The 23031-nt window shown below is 38.0% G+C and overlaps 2 protein-coding genes across 2 annotated transcripts in view; both read right to left on the bottom strand.

Moving 5' to 3' along the window:
• The window catches only part of LOC138168724 (scavenger receptor cysteine-rich domain-containing protein DMBT1-like), a 35873-nt gene extending 33676 nt beyond the window's left edge, over nucleotides 1-2197 (bottom strand). The window contains exon 1 of the mRNA XM_069097595.1: nucleotides 2097-2197. Coding sequence (XP_068953696.1) covers nucleotides 2097-2197 — 101 coding nt within the window. The remainder of the gene's footprint in view (nucleotides 1-2096) is intronic.
• DMBT1 (deleted in malignant brain tumors 1) overlaps nucleotides 1-23031 on the bottom strand; it is a 495581-nt gene that overhangs the window by 404081 nt on the left and 68469 nt on the right.

Below are 23031 nucleotides of genomic sequence, written 5' to 3'. Positions count from 1 at the left end.
AGGAAGAAGAAGAAAGGGATGAAGAAAGGAAAACAAAATTATCCTTCCCAAAATAAGAAGCAGCAATGAAAAGCTTGAGATGAAAACCTATATTTTTTTTCATATCTCTACACATGATACTATAGTATTCAATAAGCTCAAACCCCCCCAGCTACTGGGGTAAAGATTCACTTTTCAACCAGAACTGCTGGGAAATCTGGAAAGCAATATTGCAGAAGCTAGATTTAAACTAACATCTCACACGATATATCAACAAAGAATTCCAGATGGATACACAACCAATTAACATAAACCAATTAGAAGAGCAAGGAAGGATTTGCTTTTAACAACTATGGATAAAGGAAAGGTTCTTGACAAAACAAGTAGAGATTCTGACAGTAGACAGACAATTTTAATTATATAAATTATGATTATACATTCAATGCAATTAGAATTAGGAGATCGGTGCATTTGAAATATGGAGGAAAACAGCTGGGCCAAACATTTCCAGCAATTTTTTTCTACTAAAGGGCTTATATACAAGAAATAGGGGAGTGATTTAAATATATGAGAAAAGGAGTCATCTCCTATTAAGATAAATTGATCAAAAGATGTGAACAAGCAATTCTGATAAAAGAAATAAAAGCTATGAACAACCATATGGAAAATGCCCCAGTTCACTAATAATAGAAGAAGTGAAAATTTAAATAATTATAAGATTCCATCTCCTACCCATTTTGTTGGCAAAAAATTACAAGAAGAGAAATTGGCAATTATTGGATGGAGGCAAAGTATAATACTATTGAATTGATCCATTCTAGAAAACATTTTATAACTACATCTAAAAAAAAAAACACAAGACACTGAACTGTGCATAGTCCTTTGTTCAGAAATGCCACTACTAGACATATACTACAAATTTATACAACTCTTTGTAGAAGCACTTCTCGCCTATCAAAGAACTCGAAACCAAAAAAATAAAAGAGGGGTGGCTAGGTGGAACAGTGAATAGAGCACCAGCCCTGGAGTCAGGAGGACCTGAGTTCAAATCTGGCCTCAGACACTTTGACACAAAAACTAGCCATGTGACCTTGGGCAAGTCACTTAACCCCAACTGCCCTCCAAAAAGCAAAAAAAAAAAAACAACAACAAAAAAAAACCTCGAAACAAAGTGAGCACAAATCATTTGCAGAGTGGATAAATAAATTATGGCATAAAATGTAATGGAATATTACTATATTATACTGTAGGAAATTATGGGAGACTGGGTGGGGTGGCACACAGAAGAAATCCTGACACTGCAGAGGCTGAGGCTGGTGGATCACTTGAACTTAGGAGTTCTGAACAGTGGTAGGGTCAAAGATGAGGTGTCTGCATTGAGTCCAGTACCAATACAACAAACCCCCATGGTTGGGTGGGGAAGGGGTGGACTAAGCTGCCTAAGAAGAGAAAACCTATGCAGATCAGGAACTAAGAAGGTCTATACCTCTCACTGATGAGATCAGCCTGGCAGTGGACCCTTCACTTCTAGGATGGGCAAGAGAAAAAGACTCAGTCTCAAAAAAAAAAAAGAGGGAAAACAAAAAGCAAGATTTCAGTGAAGCCTTGAAATACTTGAGCTGATGTAATACAGAGGAAAGTGAGCAGAACAAGGAAAACGATGTATGAAATTACTACAACATTGCAAAGAAAAACAATTTTAAATGACTTGAGGACTATACTGATACAATAACCAATCAGGACTTCGAAGAACTGTGATGGTACAAGAACTAATCAGGATTCCAGAAAACTGGTGATGAATCTTGCCCTTTACCTCTTGAGGGGGAGGTGATAGACTATGAGTGCAGAAGGAGATACACATTTTCAGAAAAAAAAAACAATGAAAAACAAATTTATTTGCTGGACTGATTGTTGGAGTCAGGAAGTCTTAAATTCAAATCCTGCTTCAGGCACTTATTAACTGGGTGATACTGAGCAAGTCAATTCACCTTTCACCCTCAACTTCCTCATCTGTACAATGGGGATAATAATAGCACTTGCTTCACAGGGTTGTTGTGAGGATCAAATGAAATAAATGTGCAAAGTGCCTTGCAAACCTTAAAGCACTATATAAATACCCTCTATCATCATCATCATCAACAACAACATCATCAACATCATCATCATCATCATCAACAACAACATCATCAACAGCATCATCGTCATCATCATCTACCATGTTAGGTTTTTCTTTGGAGGAACTGTGGGAAGGGAATAGAGGTGACAATGATGCAACTTGGGGTCACACAGCTAACGAATGTCAGAAGTTAGGAGTAGAAACCAGGTCCTCTGATTTCAAATCCAGAACTCTTTCTAGCACTACACTTCTGTAAGAGCAGTCTTGATCACTATCAGTGATCTTTAATTGTTTGCCTTTCTTAATGAGTCTTGAAGCTCTGTTGCACATTTATTTTTCTTTAAAGAGATTAAGCAGGATGGTCAATCATCCTCTTCATTTTGAGAACCATAAAACCTTAAATCTTAACAAATTTCTTAACATTTTAATTTCTTTAGGACACACCTTAGTTACTTACTTTTTTCCTTTTAAATTGGGCCCAAGCTCTAAAGATACCACAAGATCACCCACTTGGAGCTTTAGCCTCTGGGAAATGTTACTGACCAAACATTTGTCATCTACTTAGTAGGTGCCAATATTTTTTTAAGTGAACAAACAAAGTTGGCTTTTGGTATATGTTTACCCACATTCATTTTTAGTTTCATCTTTCCATGCCAGCCTTTCAAAGTTGGGGTCCAGGGAGAATTCACTTTTGAAGAGCCTCAAGACTTCAGTGCTTCTATGAAAGGTAGAAGTGAATAAATGGAATTCAGTGGTGAAGAAGAAAAAGGATAAGAATTATAACTCACATTTATATGATGTTTACTATTTTTTTGTAGTTTATTTTTATTTTTTAGTTTACATCATTCATTTCCACAAGATTTTGAGTTACAAATTTTCTCTCCATTTTTCCCCTACCCACAACCCCAAAACAGCGATCCCACTGAATATCCCCTCCCCAAATCTGTGCTCCCCCAAATCTGTGCTCTCCTATATCTTCCCCCATCCCCCCTCCAACTTTCCAGTTGGGCATGGTGGATCTCTATGCCCCAGTGCCTGTATATCTTATTTTCCAGTTACATGTAAAATTATATATATACATATATATAAACAATTGATTTTAAACCTTCGAATTCCAGATTCTTTACCTACTTCCCTCATCACCCACCTTTACTGGCAATATAAGCAATTCAATATAGGTACATGTGTAGCTATGCAAAACATTTCCATAGTGGATATATTGTGAAAGACTAGCTATGTTTCCCTCCATCCTATCCCACCCCCACTTGTTCTATTCTCTGCTTTGATCCTGTCCTTTTTCAAAAGTGGGTGCTTCCAAATTCCCCCCCCCAGCCTGTCCTCCCTTCCATCATTCCCCCTTTCATCCCCTTCCCCCCTACTCTCCTGTAGGGTGAGATACCCTATTTAGTGTGTATGTCATTCCCTCCTTAAGCCAAATTCATTGAGAATAAGGTTGACTCATTCTCTTTTGCCTTCCTGTTCTTCCCCTCCATTGTAGCAGTTTTCCCTTGCCTCTTCTATATGAGATAATTTACCCCATTCTGTCTCTCCCCATCTCCTCTCATCATATTCCTCTCTCACCTCTCCATTTCACTTTTTAAGTATCATCCCTTCCTGTTAAATTGGTCCTGTGCCCTCTATCTATGTATACATGTACACATATACACACATGCTCACATATGTATTCATACACCCATATACCCTCCTATATAGATATATATGTATATATACATACATATATATACACATTTCTATTCCCTTCAACTTTTCTCATACTGAGAAAAGTTTTATAAGTTAGAATTATTGTTTTTCCATGTAGGAATGTAAGAAGTTCAACTTTGATAAGTTCTTTATTATTTCTTTTCCCTGTTTACTTTCTCATGCTTCTCTTGCTTCTTGTATCTGAATGCCAAATTTTCTATTCAACTCTGGTTTTTTCATCAAAAATGTTTGAAAGTCCTCTATTCCATTGAATGACTATATTTTCCCCTGAAACATGATACTCAGTTTTGCTGGGTAGGTGATTCTTGGTTTTAATCTCAGCTCTTTTGACCTCTGAAATATCATATTCCAAACCCTTCAATCCCTCAGTGTAGAAGCTGCCAGATCCTGTGTTATCCTGATTGTGATTCCACAGTATTCAAATTGTTTCTTCCTGGCTGCTTGTAATATTTTATCCTTGATCTGGGAACTCCAGAATATGGCTATAATATTCCTAGGAGTTTTCTTTTTGAAAAATCTTTTTCAGGAGGTGATTGGTGGATTCTTTCAACCTCTATTTTGCCCTCTGGTTCTAAAACATCAGGGAGATTTTTTCTTGAGAATTTCTTGAAGGATGATTTCTAGGTTCTTTTTTTGATCATGGCTTTCAGGTAGTCCAATAATTTTAAAATTGTCTCTCCTGGATCTGTTTTCCAGGTCAGTGGTTTTTCCAATTAGATATTTCACATTGCCTTCTATTTTTTCATTTGTTTGTATCTGTTTAATAGCATCCTGATTTCTCATAAAGTCATTAGCTTCCATTTGCTCCAATCTAATTCTGAAGGAATGATTCTCTTCACTGAGCTTTTGAGATTGCTTTTCCATCTGGCAAATTCACCTTTTCTTAAGGCATTCTTGTCTTCATTGCCTTTTTGAGCCTCTTTTGCCATTTGAGTTAGTCTATTTTTTAAGGTGTTATTTTCTTCAGTCAGGTTGTTGACTCTAGTTCATAATTTTCTTGCATTGTTCTCATTTCTCTTCCCAATTTTTCCTTCACTTCTCTTATTTGGTTTTCAAAATCCTTCTTAAGCTCCTCTATGGCCTGTAAGCAGCTTATTCTTTTGATGGAAGCTTCTGGTGCAGGAGTTGTCTTCTCTGTCTTCCTCCTGTTCCATGCCCCAATCCATTTTCCCCCAAAAAAAGGAATCCAAAGTCAGACTGCTGTGCTTGCCTTGCTTCCTCTGCTTGCTCATGTTGCCACTCAATTACTTGACTTTTGAGTTTTTGCCATAGTAGAACTCTGCTACCAGAGGGGGTAGCTTTGTCCCAATTGCTGGTGTTTTCACAGCTGCTGGAGTTATTAGTTGGGTGCCTTCTGTGAAGCCTCCACTAGCTCTGACAAACTGGTCATACACCTCAGGACCTCTACCGTAGACAGTGATCCAGATCCAAGCAGGTTAAAGCAAGAGCGATTAACCCTCAAACTGGTGGCTTGGTCCCCCTACAATCTGCAGACCAGGAGCTCTAAAGAGGCTACATGGCGACAGCATGGCTGCCTCACCTCAGCCACTTCTCCCTCCTGATGGCATTCCGGAACTCCAGGTTCACAAATTCCATACTGCACTGACCTCTCACTTTGTCCTTAGAATCTATGGGTTAATAATTCTGGAAACCACCACAGCTGCTGGTGATCTGAGGTCCCTCCAGCCGGCAGCTGGTTGTAGCCGCCCTAAGGCTAAAACCTCTGGCTTGTGCAGGGCTGTGATCAGCTCCCAGAGAGCTGCACTGGCCGCTTCCTGCCAGCCTGCTGGGCTGTCCTCACCAGGAGGTTAGCTTCTCTGTGTCATTTTTGAGTTCTGTAGCTCCAAAGTTTGTTAGATTCACCTTTTACATGAATTGGAGGAGGTGGAAGCAGGAGCCGTGTGGAAGTCCTGTTTCTACTCCGCCATCTTGACTCCATACCCTGATGTTTACTATTTACAAAGTCTTTTACTTTTACTTTATTACTTTTTGTAAGTGATCTTACTTTTACTGTCTTACAAGTTATTTCACTTTTTACTAAATTATCATGGAAAATTCTTTCTTTTTTCCCCTCATACTAAAGATGGGTACCATTAAATAAAAATAGGTGTATGTGTGTATATATGGACACATACATATATGTGCATATGTACTTATGAATGTAAAATTATTCTACAGAGATATTAATTCTTCTTTAGCCAACCTCTTAGAGTTGTTGTGAATAAGGATCAAATGAAATCATGGAGATAAAAGTATTACATTTTTTATGAGTGGTTAAAGGAATTGATTAAACAGGTCACAGGACCATAGAATAAGAACTAGAAAGGATTTTTAAGATCATTTAATCCAATTCCCCCTTTTTTAAAAGTGAAAGGTCACAAGGTACAATGGGAAGAGTATTGGATTGGAGTCAAAGGACCTATGTTCAAATACCATCTCTGCCACTTACTGCTGTGTGACCTTGGGCAAGTCCCTTAACCTCAATGGACATCAGTTCCTCATATGTAAATAGAGAGGGAGAGACAAATTAACCTCTAAAATTCTTTCCAGATCTAAATCTATTATCTATGAAACTGAAGCCCTGAAAAGTTAAATGAATTGAGATTTCAAAGAGTTCTTCATGACCCTATTTGGGGTTTTATTGGCAAAGACACTGGAATGGTTTGCCATTTTCTTCTCCATCCCATTTTTACAGAAAAGGAAACTAAGACAAACCAGGTTAAGGGATTTGCCAGGATCAAACAGCTAGTAAGCATCTGAAGCCAGATTTGAACTTAGGAAGATGAATCTGCCACCTAGCTGCCCTGAGATTTCCATAGGTTCTCATGATTATAAAATGGGGAATCAATTTTCTGCTCCACCCCTACACATACCCAACCAACCAGACAACACTTAGATTCCTTTAGAAAGGGACTGTGGGGAAGCTTTTACATGCTAGAACTGTTCTGTGCTCTAAGAATGGCAGTTGTTACTACCTCCAGAACACATTCATAAAATGCTAAGGGTAGAGGGAACTTTAGAAATCTAGTACAATTCTCTTATCTTATGAGAGAAGAAACTGAGAACCCAAAAATATTAATGTTTTTTACCTTGGTAACATGCTGGCACATCGTATACTGCATCTCAGGTCTTTGATTCCCAAGGCAGTATTCTTTTGCCATCCCCACACTGCATTTGTTGATGTCATAGGATAATAGTTTCTAATAGGTTTTAATTAGGTAAAATAAATTCTATTACTATTTTAGCTAATGAGGTAACCTTCCCAAAGAACTTGAGCCTTCACCTCTTTAAAAACACAAATCTCCAGAAGGCATTTGTGCCTTCAATTTCAGCACTATAACATGGTTTGTTGTGGTTCAGCCATGTCCAACTCCCCATGACCCCATTTGGGGTTTTCTTGGTAAAGATACTGGAGTGGTTTGCCATTTCCTTCTCCAGTTCATTTGACTGATGAGGAAACTGAGACAAACAGGCTAAGTGACTTGCCCAGGGTTACACAGCTAATAAGTGTCTAAAGCCAGATTTGAACTCTGGAAGTTGTCTTCCGAGTTCCAAGCCTAGTGCCACCTAGCTGCACAGCGGATATCATAGCCACCTTCACTAATTCTTGGAGCAGATTGGAGGGAAGTGGGGGTGCAGATGGGGAGGGGGAGATATTTTTGGTCAGCCACACTAGTGGACCTTTTCTAAAAAGCAACAGAAAGGAAGAAGATCATTCAGCAGAGACTACTGGCTCAGGTGAAGCTGCTTACTACTTGAGACTGGTGAAGAACAGGAACATAAGGAGTAATAACATCACCAAAAGATACTGACAATCCAGCAGTGTAAGAGGTATGTGTTACTCCTCCATGCAGGGAAGTTTTGAGAAGCCAGGGTGCCAGGATGCAAGCCTAAGGGGTTCTTTGAACTTGAAACTTGGTGGGTATAAACATGCTGTATAGGAACTGAGATAAACTGGGAAGCTAATCCCCCATCCCTTCCCAAGGACAGAAGTGGTATAAGGAGGGATTATGCCTGACAAATACTAAGGAGAGAATAATGTTTGTATGTTTGTTCTTCCTATACCTTTGAAGTAGATATTCCTTTGTAAAAGATACTCCAATAGTAAATGGTTAAATGGAACTGAGGTGCAGAATGCCCCTAAAATTAGGGGAACACAAACAATGAGGGCTTGAGTCAATGTCAGAGAAAGCAGATACCCCCCAAACCTCCATAGGGGTTCTAGAGAACCCTGGGGGGAGTTAAATATAACACATCTGGCCTTTGGGCACCAGGGGCCAGCATGCATGATCACTGTGAGAGTGACACTGACATCCTTTCTATTCCTGACACTTAAACTGCATACTCCCAACTCAGAGCATTTTCATTGTCCCCCATGCCTAGAATTTTCTCCCACACCAGATCTCTTTCTCTTGGCTTCCTTCAAGTCCTAGTTAAACTCCCAGCGTCTCTCAGTACTCCTTAATATTAGTGCCTAATTTCTGGGATGATCTTTAATTTATTCAGCATATATCTTGTTTGCGCAAGGTTCTTTACAGCTTGTATCCATTAGATTGTAAGCTCCTTAAGAATACAGAAAAGGGACTGTTTGGTTTGATTTGTTTGTTTTTTGCCTTCTTTGTATCCTTAGCACTTAGCATAGTGCTTGGTACATAATAGACACTTAGTAACTGCTTGTCAATTTTACTTAACTTGTCTTTGACAAACACTAGTGTCATCCAACCCCCATATTTTCTAGATGATGAAACATTGCCAAAGAGGAGAGTTGTGTGACTTGCCTTGGTCATACAACAACTTAGTGGCAAAGTAGAGCAGAGACCAAAACCAAGACCTCCTGACTTCTCATTCACTAGTTCATAAATCTTTTCCCACCAGACCACAGGGGTAATTTGAAACAATCTCTTCCAACCACTGATGGACATCTCAATGTTCACATGCCCTTTCAGAAAATATTGATAACACCAACATTTGCTGTAACAATGAGGTTTTATTCAGTCCATAATCTCCCAAAATAAGGGTATGATTTACATTAAGGGGTACACATAAATTTTATATTTTTAATATTTTTTCCAAATGCAAATCCAAATATTAGGAATCCTATCTAGCAGACACTTTTGCTCTAACTGGGCTTTTCAAATCAATTTTTATGCAGAATTTCTTTACATTGGCAAGTGTTTAATTTTTAAAGAATTAACTGCTTAATATTTCATACAGATCTAGTCTACTCAACAACATGGAAAACTCATAACCACCCTGCCCCAGCTCAATTATTTCAGTGTAAACCAAATCACAGCTCAATTCATACAGCATATTCTTCATGCTGATTTCTTGAATGTGACTTTTCTTGAACCGCATGGCTCCCAAGGCATTGTGCCAAAGAAGGAGACAGACGGGCTCTGCTCTTCACATCGTATGGAAAGGCAACCTCTCCAGAAAAGACCTTTTCTTTTTCTTCACTACAAGGCAGCAAACACCACAACCAAAAAGAAGGCAATAGCAGAGACAGCAAGGGGGTTAGAGCTCTCCTGGGATTCACTCAGTCCAGCCATCAGCATCTGCAACCACTCAATCTGAGAAGATGAGAGAAAACATGGTTGAATTTTGATTCCAAATATTTAATATCAAGGACTAGAGCACGATCCAGGAGTTAAAAAAAGAGAATAGAACAAGTGGGAGGTGGGATAGGAGGAAGGGAAATATAGTCAGTCTTTTACAATATATCAACTATGTTATTGTTCTGCATTAGCCACACATGTACAACCTATACTGAACTGCTTTTCTTCCCAGTAAGTTGGGAGACAAGGGAGGAAGGGAATGAATCTGGAATTCAAAGTTTTTAAATCAAATATTTAAATATATATGTACTATTATTAATGCTATTTTACATGTAATTGGAAAATAAGATATACAGGCACTGGGGCATAGAGATCCACTGGAAAAGTCGAAAGGGGTATGGGAGAAAATATGGGAGAGAGCAGATTGGAGGAGGGGATATCCTGTGGGACTGCTATTTTGGGGCAGTGGGTAGGGGAAAAACGGGGAGAAAATTTGTAACTCAAAATCTGGCGGAAATAAATGATGTAAATCAGAAGTTAATAAAGCATTTGAAAAAAAAATTTAAAAAAGAACCAGAGATAAGCTTTTGAGGAGGTTCTTTATGAACCATATCTGCAAAAGACCCAACTGATTATAAATAAATGTTTGTCATCTAATTAATTTTAAAAGTTATTTTGTGATATTTAGTTTGGTTTTTGTTTTAACTCAAAAACATTCTTTCTTTGCCTGAGTGAAAAAAAGTATGAAAATAAGCAATTCTTTGGAATATACTTGTATTACATTATATTTCGCTACAATCTCTACAATCCCTAAAATACTAATGTCACAGTGTGACCTTGGACAAGTAATTTACTTGTTTCTCAGTTTCTTTCTCTATAAAACAAGGAGGTGGTATAAAATGATCTCAAATGTATTTCTTCTAGTTCTAACATTCTATGATTCTTAAATCATTAAATATTAATATAGTAACCTTAATAACTATATGTAAATTATATGTAAAATATAAAAATTGTATGTAAAAATAATAACAAAAACTCATTTATACTGTACCACTTTCTATATGACCTTTCCTAATTCCTACCCTTTCCAGTTCTCCACCCATTCCTACCTTCCAACTAGCACTGTTCTCCCTACCAATATTGCCTCATATTTATTTTGGATATTATATTTTTATCTTCATCTATAGCTAATAAGTGTCTGAGACCACATTTGAACTCAGGCCTTCTTGACTCAAGGCCCAGCACTCTATCTACTGTACTGCCTAGAATCATGATCTATATCTATCTATATGTACCTATAGATCTATACATATCTACATTTGTATACCTTTTTCTATATTCATTTACAGGTCCATATCTATATGTCTATAGATATCTATATATGAGTCTTATCTGTCTGTCCATATCTATATATTTATAGAGATCTTTATATCTCTTAAAAATCTCTATCACTATAGAGATATAAGATGAAAGATATAGACGTCTCTATAGAAAGATAGGTATGTATCTATCAATGGAGCTAGGGATAGATATATAGGTACAAATCTATGTATCTAGGCAGAATAGTATATAGAGTTTTGGATCCAGAGTCAAGAACATCTGAATTCAAACCTGGTCTTAGATACCTATTAGCTATAGGATCCATGGCACTTCACTTAAGTTCTGTTTTTATAATCCCTAGTGCCTGCAACAGAACAGGGCACATAGTAGGCACCTAATAAATCTTTCTTGAATGAATAATTTAAAATTTGTAAAGCTTTCTTCACATCAAAACTGTGAGGGAGGTAGTACACATTATAGTACCCCCATTTTTCGGATGAAATAACTGAGATTCAGAAAGTTGACATGATTTCCCCAGTACTGGTAAAGCTAAGACCTAAAGAATGCCAGTTCTATGATCTTTCTCCTAAACCACAAAAGTACAACTTTCTTCTTGCTGCAATCTATCAAATACGTGACACTGTCAGAAAAGGGCTTCATATGTAGGCCACTTTTTATCTAAGGAAACCCCAAAGTTAGTACCATTCACATCAGGCTGTCTTCCTGCGATAAAAGATTACATTTCAGGGCTTTGCTAGATTAAGCTTGACTGATTCATAAGAAGGGATGTTTAAATTTTCTCTATTACCTTGAAAATTGGCAAATGCTACAAATTGGGATTTGATTTATTGTTTTGTTGATTGTCTAGACTTAAGAAAGTGAGGATAAAAGATTAATAATGCAGATAAAATTTAAAAATGCATCCAATTTTTTTTTTCCTCTGAAGAGCTAGTTGTCAAACATTTACCATCACTGATGCAGTATATGTGAATTAGGATCCAGGTCCTAAGAGACTATGTCAAATTATTTTTGATTATTTCCACTTAACCTAATGTATGACCTGAACTTTTTATCCTGTCAGTAAATGTTTGCTGAATTTTCATTTCTTTTCCCAGGTTTCTACATTTAAGTTAGACCTAGGATCACTTTGACTTGTGTTCTAAGAAGTCTTTTGGCATCAGGTCCGTTTTTTTCAAGGGGAATGCATAATGGCTCAAAGAAAAATCATTAAATCTATTCATACTAGAATCATTATTCTAGTCATTAACTAATTTTGTCATGGAACTAGTCTAATCACTGAGCTCCTACAGTCATCCAAGGTCACCAAGTTTTTGAGTTTACCAGATGTCAGTCTTTTGCTTCTTATTTCTGGAGTTGGAATGGCCCCAAAACAACATCTATTTTATCCTGATAGGAACTTGTGTCTCTTTTGGCTCTTGTTACACATCCTCTGTAGCATCGTGAAGAATAATCAAAAGCCTGACACACCACCAGTTTACACTTCATGTAAACAGACGGGAATCTCTCCAGGAAGGCAAAGGACCTGAATCCAAAGCGAACTCGGTGTGGGTATGGTGAGTAGTATGTTTCATAGGTGTTGTCCCTCGTGCACCTGAAAGCAGAGAAAATTCAACTGATGGCTCTCACCAATAGGTTATAACATCAGAATAAAATATAGCCCTATTATCCTGAGAACAAAGTAACCCAGTTTTTATCACCTATTCAGAAGCATGAGACCCTTTTGGTGACCCTAGGGGAGAACGGCTTTATCTAAAGTTGGGATTAGACATGGTCTGTTGGTTCTGTTTGTCAGAGAAATTTCTGGCAAAGTAAAAATGTCAACAATGACTTAAGAAGCAGTAAGTCAATTAGGAAACAGAACTTAGGGGTTTTGAGTTGAAAGGAGTCTTAGAGCTCTTACCTAACTCCCTCAAATGATAGATAAAGAACTGTAGGAGGTAAAATGATTTGTTCAACTGGCAATTAAGGGGGGAAACTAGGATTTGAATCCACTTCTCTCGATTCCAAAGTCAATATAGTTTCTACTATACCATTATAGATGGATATAAGTAGACATATATAGCTGCATGCCTATGATTATATAATCATATGCATTTATATTACATATAATATGTATATTATGTTACATTTATAAACATTTCTGAAAGTTTGTGGATAAACCAGTTGTTAAAATTCAGAACACATTTTTATAGAAACATCTATTCAGTCAATATTTATAAGGTATCTACTATGTAAAAGGCCCTGTCATAAGAGTTAAGGGAAATGTAATATGATTTTTGCTCTCTAGGAGTTTATAGTCAATTAATAATAAGAACTCATATCTATATAGAATGTTAAGGTTCATAAAGAGCTCTTCTCATAGCCTCAGGCTATCTCCAATTCTCAAGAAAAGAAATGGAAGCTGATAATGACCAATTCACTTGCCTATGGTCATATAACTAGTAAGGGTCAGAGCTAGGATCTGAATGCAGATCTCCTTTCCAAGTCCAAAGTTCCTCTCACTATACTTTGCTTTCTCTCGTAAGTGAGAGGGTATGTGTAATGACAAGCAAAGAAGTACTTCTACTGTGTGATTAGAACCTTAAAGCTATTCTCAGCAGCAGTCCTCTGGAGAGCTGCTCGGGCTTGGCTGTACAGTATGTGTGGGGACAAGGGCGCACGTCCATTCATGAACATAATACAAAATATAAGGACATAAGTAAAACATTAAAAACTGTAAGAGATCAGAAGAAGGAGAGATCAAGGAAATCTTCATGGAAAGGATAGGATTGGAGTCAGATCTTAGAAGGTGGATGTATTTCAGGAGCCAGAGACTAAGAAGAGGATGTTCTAGATAGAGGGAATTATGTCTGCAGAGGCCAGAAATGACTAAAAGTACCCAGTACATCTGAAAAGGATGAGTGCACGATAATCCTGGAAGCTGGATCCCCTCCCTTGTCCTGAGGGGAGAAGCTGAAGAGCAGCAGAAAAGCCAAAGAGGAAAAGCAAAGATTCAATCCAAATCACTGGATTGTTTAGGTTGGCAAGGGCTTTAAAAGTAATCTAATCCAATGCCTTCATTTGACAGATGAAAAAAACTCAAACCCAGAGAAGCTAAATGATCATATAGCTTGGACTTGAACCCAGACCTTGCTATTCTTGTCTAGTCTTCATCCTTCTCTACCACACTACCTCTAATTTCAGTGATTTATTAGGAATGTAATTCATCTCCATTATGCTGACCTGGACTCAGTTTTATTTTATATTCATAAATATGACCTCGGGCCACAAGACCTTTATCAGTCAAGAAAGATTCTAGTATTTTCATTCATACTTATTAAGCAGCAAAGTGAAGTAATATATTTGAAAAACTTCTTCAGCAATAAGGCTTAGCTGGGAGTCACAATTTTGAGAACTGAACTCAGGTGCTCACTTGCTATGTGACTTTGGACAAAAAAGTGACTAAAGCTCCCTAAACCTCAATTCCTTCCTGTGTCAAATGGGTACAAGAGTACTAAGTCTACTCAATGAAATTGTTATGACGACCATTTGAACTATTGATTGCAAATGAACCTTGAAATACATTTTTAAAGAAGCCAACTACCAAACTAAGGTATTATTATTACTGTTGTTTTTGTTGGTATTATAAGGACTTCATGGTTTATCAGTACTAATTATTCAGAAGAACCATTCCCTTGAGTGTTTCTGGAAGCTGAGTTTTTATTCTGATGAAGGGAAGTCAAATTTAGGCAGCAGTAGAGTCTGTCCTTACCCATTCCTGATTAAATCATAAGTCAAGGTTGTGAAATCATTTGCATTTGGGGATGCTACACAGGTGTCCACAAACAATGCCAGGTGGGAATCAGGGTGGAGAATTTCTGCTTGGAGGTACAATTGCTGGTTTAATTGTACAACGTATGGTGTATTATTCACAGGCTGGAAAAAAGAAGCGGATTCATAGAAAGACAAATCCACATGGAAACTGCCATACTGGATATCTTTGATTTCAGCAGTCTCGTTAGTAATAAACACAGTTTCCACCCAGTTGTTTCTGAGCATTTTGCAGCTCACATGGAAGTGGAGACCTTTCTGTCTTGTGATGACACTATTTGGTCGAATCAGTTGATTTGACATAAGGATATTGCTATAGTTGATAGTATCATTGTTTATCTGTGGGGGTAAAACAGGAATGCAATCAGAAAGAAGTTAACACAATAATAACTACACCAAAAATAATCATCATTGTGACTGATGTGTGTACATCAGCAAGAAGTTTACAAAGAACGTTTATTCACTTCAACAGTCCTGAGAGCTAGAGATGTGAAAGCATGATTGTCTCTATTTTACAGATGAAGAAAGTAAGACTCAGAGAGAGGTGATTCACCAAGGACTTAAAACTAGCTAGTAGAAGAGTTGTTACTTGGACCCAGGGTTTCTATTTTCAACCTAGGGTTCTTCTCACTGGGCGACACGACCCAAATGGGTTTGATTCACACATTCAAGTGAGTGTTGAGATGTTTGTGAAACTCAGGTCAAATAACACCTGATGCTAACAAGCTGGTCAAACTTGACTAGCAAGAGCTTGTCCTCATTCTTCAGCCAAGCTGGACTACAGTGATTTAACAAATGTATCACTATTGTGAATGTGTATCTCTTTGTCCTTTGCTGCCTTGGGACACACACCTGAACAGATAGGTAAAGGGATCTGCTTTGTCTTCCTGCTAGAATGTAAAGTGCTTGAGAGTAGGGATACTTTCTGGTTTTGTCTTCCTACCCCAAAATTCTGTAGGTACCTTATATTGACCAAATATAAAGTAATCTTACTTTTCAAAGATAAAAAACAATTAGTACCAGAGTGTACTCTATCATAGGCAACATCCTGCCTCTTGCCCCTGTGGCATAAAAGCAGTGAAGGGACCTTTCCTCCCATAGTTCTTTGTTTTCTGAGACTGGAGCTTATTCAAATAAAGATGGAAGGAACTTTAGAGTTCATCTAGTCCAAATTCTTCATTTTATAGATGAGGAAACTGAGGCCTTGAAAGTTTCAATTAATGTAAAGGTCATGCAGAGCTAAGATTTTAAGCCCATGTCCGCTGCCTCTAAACCCAGCATGCTGGAGTTAATATCCTATTTAAATGCTTTACTCTGTAGCAGCCTGGATTCCAAAGTAAGATATCAGATGAGCCTCAAAATCCCAGATCTTCACAGGGTTATTGATTTAAACCTGGAAGGGCCCTTAGAGGCCACGTAGTTCTGCCATCTTGTTTTGTTGTTGTTGACGCTTCATGACCCCACAAGCAGACCCTTCTGTCTTCCACTATCTAATATCTTGGACACCTTCCGACCTGAGGGGCTCATCTTCTGATGCTACATCTTTTAGCATTTTAATCCTGTCCTTGAGGTTTTCTTAGTAAAGACAATGGAGTGATTTGCCATTTCCTTCTCCAAAGAGTCATCTTTTATCAGAATGCACCACTATGACCTTTCCATCTTGGATAACCATACATAGCATAACTCACAGTTTCATTGAGCTATACAAGCCCCTCCACCATGACAAGACAGTGAACCATAAGGGGCCACCTTATTTTACAGAAATAAAAGCTGGGGCCCAGGGAGGTTAACTGATGTGCAAGGTTCTTTCTTGCCTTGTTTCTTAAAATGCAGCCTCCTTAGAAACCTACCTTGCCAGCCCAGTAGCCCTCCAATACAATTTATAAAACCATACTGTCAGGAGACATGCCTTCTGCTCCCCAGTCTTCCATTAATTCTCTTTGTGACCTTAAGCAAATCATTTGCCCTCTTAGGTCTCTATATTTTATTTGTTAGAAGTGAGACTTTACCAGATGTTTGTCTAGTTCCCTTGAAGTCCAGAGGTGCAGTTATGCTGGAGTTCAGGTATGGATTATCTGGTTGTTTTCTTTGCTTTTGTTATTTTATTTTTTATTTTTTGCTTTTTTTTGTAGGGGAGAAGTCAGGGCAATTGGGGTTAAGTGTCTTGCCCAAGGTCACACATCTAGTAAATATTAAGTGTCTGAGGCCGGATTTGAACTCAGGTCCTCCTGACTCCAGGGCTGGTGCTCTGTTTACTGTGCCATCTAGTCGCCCCTATCTGGTTGTTTTCAATGAAACAACTGCTCCTTGGTAACTTTTTACAACTTGTTTCCAGGTACTTTGTAAGGGATTTTGTTCCTGAAAGGTCTACTTCTCTCCTAGAGGAGTTTTATCAGCCCAATTCTGCCCCTCCCCTCTAAATAACACACTTCCCCTTCTCCCAGGAAGGATGCTTATGGTATTCTTGCATCAAAAGTGCTCCAAAGGTGATAAAAAGTAATAACATATAAAGGCTAGGCCTCCACACTTGAGCCATAATCTGTTCAAAAGTAAGCTTCTAGAGTAAGCTGAGACTTTTTTCGGTTTTGTCTTTTTCTCCCCAAGGATTAACACAATACCCGGCACATAGCAAGCTCTTAATAAATGCTAGGTGATAAGATGATTGATTGATTGTCCAGGAAAATAATTCAAAGTCCTGTGCTCTGTGTCCATAAGTAGGACAGATTACATTTCTTTAAGCTTGATTTTTCCAAAGTAAATCTCACCTATATTTGGGTCAGTAGTTTAAGGATGTATATTTCTATCATTCTGAGTACATCATGGTAGAGAGCATAGCCTTTGGAATAAGAAAACCTTGGTTTGAATCCGTTGTCATCTTTTGTCAGAATGCTCCACTATGCTCCACTAATTGCCTTTGTCATCTTTAAGCAAACTACTTAACTTTTTGGGTCCTCAGTTTCCCCATGTATAAAGTAAAGGGATTAGACTAGATAATCTTTGAGGTCCATTCCAGTTTAGGGTCTATGATCCTTCCACCAAGATGTTAACAATTAATAGATGTCTTAAAAGATAACTTTCATGAATTTAAGAGTGATTCTCACACGGGTGAAGAGAATACTTGATATTGGTCTAACGACTATTTGGAACCAGACCGTCCATTAAAGGCCTCCTCAGATGCGTCATCATGGCTATGGCTCAAAAAGGAAATGTGTTATCTCGTGGCTAGTCAACTTCCCGGGAATGAGCCTCTTTTCATTCAAAGAGGCTTGTTCCCAGAAGACAGAAACACAATTCGTCACTAGGTCAATACTCAAAGTCTTCCTGACTTAGTAGGGCCTGACAGAACTTTAGCTGCACTGGCATTGCTTTTGAGAGTCAAGAGGCATATCTAATCCTTGATGATGTATCTAAGAAGGCCTTCAGCTGGCTTCTTGATTCAATATAAGTCCAAGAAAAACACTGTACACTTTCTTTGTCGTCATGCAATTCACCCTTAACATTGAACATTGGCTGTAAAAGACAAAGATAGTCTTCTTTTTTCATTTCTGCTTGTATTTGACACCATTTATAGGAGTCACATTTGTCCAAGGAATGGGACAAGCAATGTGCTAAGTTCTAAATGCCTTTTAACTTAAAAACCTTCTATCAAGAATTATTTCAAGGCCATGGAAAGTGGCACATATTTTCTAAATTCCACCCTACATAGCATGGTTGATTTTGGAAGAATGAACCCTTTTTTCAATGTGGTTCAAAGGAAAGAGAACTGCTTTTAGAGTCAGATGTGGGTTCAAATTTCACTTATGTCTCATTACTCATGTAATTTAACCTCTCTGGGCCTCAGTTTCCTTATCTGTAAAATTTGGGGGTTGGACTGAATGACTGCTAAGATCTCTTTTAGCTCTAAATCTCTATCCCTATTATCTAACAGTTTATGGAGATGCTTATTCCAGAAAAAAAATAACTATTTTTATCACAGGGGTATTGAAAAAGAGGGAGTTTCTTATGACAGTTGAAAATGCAAATGGAAGGAAGTATATTGTATTAGAAAGAGCCCAAGACTTGGAGTCAGAATGACCTGCTTTCAAACTCTAAATCACCCACTAGTTCTGCATAACCATGTCATGTATCGATCTGAGCCTCCAATCCTTCATCTGTAAAATGGGAACGATACAATATGTAGAACCTTCCTCAGAAGGATATCATACAAATCAAATAAATAAAAGTTTCTGAAAGCATTTTATAAGCCCTGATGTTCCATATAAGAATGAATTGTCACTATTACATGTTAGCTGGCATAGAGTTTGGAGTGCTGGACATGGAGTCAAGAATGCCACAGTTTAAATCCTGCCTCAGTCATTTGCTAGCTATGTGACTCTAGACAAGTCACTTCTCTCAGGCTCAGTTTCCTCATCTGTAAAATGGGGATGATAATAATAGCACCTACCTCCCAAGGTCATTTTAAGGATCTAATGAGATAATACACATGCAAACTTTAATGTGCTATATTAATTTGAGTAAATCAACAAGGACCCCACCAACTGTGGTAATGGCATAAATGGTGAACCAGCAAAGTAGACTGGGAGTCTAAGAATTTTAAAAATCATTATTTTCTCTTATAAGAGTCAATTTAAAAGGCAAACTGGAGACTTACGGTTTTTATTGTCCCACAACCATTATATGGTATATTAAATACAAAATAGCTTGAGTTTTCCATAGGCCGACAGGATGAATTATAAAAGAGAAAATTCAATGAATTATAGCCCAGAGACTGGAGATAGCTTTTACTGATGGTGAATCTCATTTGTTCTGGTAAGCATGCTAGAGCTGATGAGGGAAGAAAGATAAAATCCCTGTTAGTGTATTTGGGTGTATAGAAACAGGTAATAGTTATTCTTCTCAAAGAAATGATGCAAGCAGTGAGATAGTCTATAACATCTGTTATAGAGATTTTATAGCATGGAGCATTAAGAACCAACAAGGCACAAATAGACCTTCGACATAGTCAAAATTTATTGCTGTAAAACTATGATAGACAAAAACCTATCTAAAAATCAAAAGATAATTAGACTCATGGGATCTCTGGAGGATCAAAAGGATTAGGGCTTCAGCAATTTAAGCACAACCCTGCACCACAGCACCACCGTCTGGTGTATATTTAGAAGTCTGTTCAAATATATGGCCAAGAAACTCCACAGCCATGACACTCAAGATATTTGTTGTTATCCAATCAATAAACTATTCATAATATCCAGTGAGGGCATGGGACAATAATAAGCCTGTTTTCATAAGGAAATATTAATACACCATTGCAAAGAAAAGTACAATCCCCTACATATCCTTGAAACTCACTATTATGCTGTTCTTGGGAATCTAAAATGAGACCTTGTTGGTTCAGTAAAGATGAACCTATTGTGTTAAATTTGTCTCTACTGAAAATAGTGTCATTTCAAGGTTTGTAATGGGTTATTAAGGCATACAGGCATATTTGAGCAAGAATTCTAACTAGGTTTGGCATCACAGAGGACAGCCATGGTCTCTACAAAAACTGCCCTAGCGACCACTGCAAACAGAATATTGGATTGCATGAAACACAAGGATGGACCACAATGATGATTCCTGCACTCACATTAGGTTCTAGGGTAATACCTTGGCTGTCTGCAAGGATGAATGCACCTTTCAAAGAAACATCATTTGCTCCCAGGGACTAACATTGTACCTTGGGAATTTGGCTCTATTTCAGTGAACAATTTTTTTACTGTTTCTTTTTTTTCACCTTCCACTAGAGAATCACTGTGATGCTTCAATGTGATTACAATTCTTGAAGGCTATGCAACCAAACCACAAACTGTAGTGGGTAATGAGACCAGTATGATTCCAGCAATAGACTGCATCTGCTTTCTGGGGATCAGCAAACCTAAATATATCAAGGATGATTACCAGCCTATTGGCCACTGGAGAAGGAATTCTTTGGCCAAAGTGACACAAGGGAGGGATAACTGCCTGTAAAATATTAACAGAATCAGAAGTAGACTTTCAGTCAATGGGGATGAAGAGGGGAGATTTCTTGAGGGAATTTACAGAAGGGCATAGTTAATTCTTGTTAATTGTACTGAATAACAAAGCAATGATGGAATGAAACCCGGAATAAAAGAAGAAATATTCACTCTAGTGAATGTATGGATCCATCAAGTTACTGAATATTCTTGTCACAGTGTGTTGGAAAGTTCTGGACTGGCTGTAAAGGGATCTGGATCTACTCCCAGTGATGCCATTAACTAGCTATCTTACCCTCTTCAAGTTGTTTTTCCTCTCTGAACCTTCCTTTCCCCTCTTTAAAATGAAGAACCTAGATTAAGTGAACTCTGAGTAATAAAATCATAGTGTTGAGAGCTAGAAGAAAACTTATCCTACTTTATAATTGTTTTGTTTTAACCTCCTCCTCCCAACTTCCCATTCAATACCTCAAACACCAGGAAAAGGAACTTGGAAGCCATAATCAGAGTCCATGAAAAGTCTACAACTTGACTAAATGGCATTCATTTCTCCTCCCCTACCTTCCATTTCACCTAAGCAAATTCATTGACTGAGAACTCAGTGACCTGACTGGGCTATTAGAGCTTCCTAACTTACAATCAGGGAGTGGTAGAGATAACAAAAAATCTTAATTGGTCTCTCAACTAGTCAACCACTTTACTGAAGATGAAACTTACATGTGCCATCGTCATATAGTGTAGAGTAGTACCGAGCCTGGAATCCTCTTCTGGTGACACTAACATCACTGATGAATCGAACAGACATGAAGTTTGATGTTGACATAAAGGAACCTCTGTCTCCATTACAAACTCGTGAAATTAATGGGGATGTCTGGTAAGGCCCATCATAGATTTGAATATAATCATAGTTACAGCCTCCTTCCAGCCTAAAGAGCCAAAGGCAAAGGATATCTTAGATTTATCCTGGCTCAGATGTAAGAAATCTGATTTTCTGCTGTCCCCACACCTGCTTTTTCCCTTCTTTCTCTTTAGTGCCCTTGAGCTATCTGGCCTCCCTTTCCCACACCCCATCCCAAATTATGTGTCCTTTTCTATTTTGCCATTCCTCTCTCAAATTTTCCAATACCATTATTTTCATAGATAGGTTCTAATGATTTAAGATGCTATCTCTCTTAACTAAAATAATTGTGTTTTGGAGGATATACGAGAATAATAATTATTAATAATTCTTAATTATAATATTATATAATACATATATGATATATTATAATATATAATAATCTCTATATCATTTATTATAGAGATTTTATTGCATGGAGCATTAAGAACCAACAAGGCATATATAAGATGCGTGTGTATATATATAATTCTTAACTTAGAAAAATGAAGCATAATTCAGGGTAGTGAGGAAGATATTTGAAATAAGTTGGTGCCTCAAATCACAGAAAATAGGGAACTGCCTTCATGAAAGGTCAGTCATCTACCTAATAAATCTAATAATGACAAACAAAGCACTCCAAATTTTCTTATACCAAATTGACTTTAAGCTAATTTTTCTAATACCAGCAAAAATCATTCCCTCCTTAGTCCTAATATAGATATGGCCCACTGGGTCTTAAGATTACAGCCCATAAAACCATGCTAGAATAAATCAAGTCCACATTCAGGGAAGATTCATTTTGAGGGCACAGAAGACAGTTTCACCCTGGGAACTACAGTCTTGGGTTAGGAGGGGAAAGAAGGTAGAGGGCAAGCATTCTCACTACAGGTGGAAACAATCTAGAGCTATGTCCCTGACCCTGAACTTCACCCCTGAGGGTAGGGAAAGGGATTAGGTAGCCCTTTGAAGAAGGGGATACAGTGATGAAACACTGGGTGTGGTATATTGGAATTGTTGTGACCCACACTTCCAGGCCAAACTCAGGGATGATGGCTTCCTCATGCTAATTACAGCTCTACCCTAAAATAACATGACAGGAGGAGGGAAGAGTAGTGGAGGGCAAATGACTTAAAAGTGTATTGATGGGACATAGTGTGGCCAATTTGAAAGACTATTGAAATTGCAATCATAAAACCTAAGTTCTAGTTCTGATAGGGGAGATAGAACTTGCCCTTAAGCACTGAAAAGTTACAGGACTTGCCCAGTATTCCACAACCTACATGTGTGAGAAACAAGACCCAGAAACACCTAGGCACCCACTGGAAGTCTGCCCTTCCCCCTCTGTTACTTATGAAGTGGTGAGGAAGACACTATACAGTAACAGTCTGAGGATTCTGCAGTGGCCCCTGATATGACTGGACATAGTCTTCATCCTCAGACATTCCTTGGGCTCCCTTCTTCTTGTGTTGAGGCAGCATGGCATTTGGGGTCAAGTAGGAGGAGCAGCAGTTTAGTGAACTCCTTGATTCTTGCACCTCATGTCACTGGTTAGTTGAGTTGCCAATCACCATCCAAGACTGGCCAGGATCCCAAGACTATTGAGTAAAACCATCACTTACTGGCTTGCTTCTGATT

This window comes from Petaurus breviceps, unplaced genomic scaffold (assembly GCF_028583685.1).
Source record: "Petaurus breviceps papuanus isolate PSGF00001 unplaced genomic scaffold, PetGlider_PUasm1.0 37, whole genome shotgun sequence".
Lineage (NCBI taxonomy): Eukaryota > Metazoa > Chordata > Mammalia > Diprotodontia > Petauridae > Petaurus > Petaurus breviceps.
The sequence above is the reverse complement of the archived record's forward strand: the minus strand, read 5'-3'. Positions and strand labels throughout refer to the sequence as shown.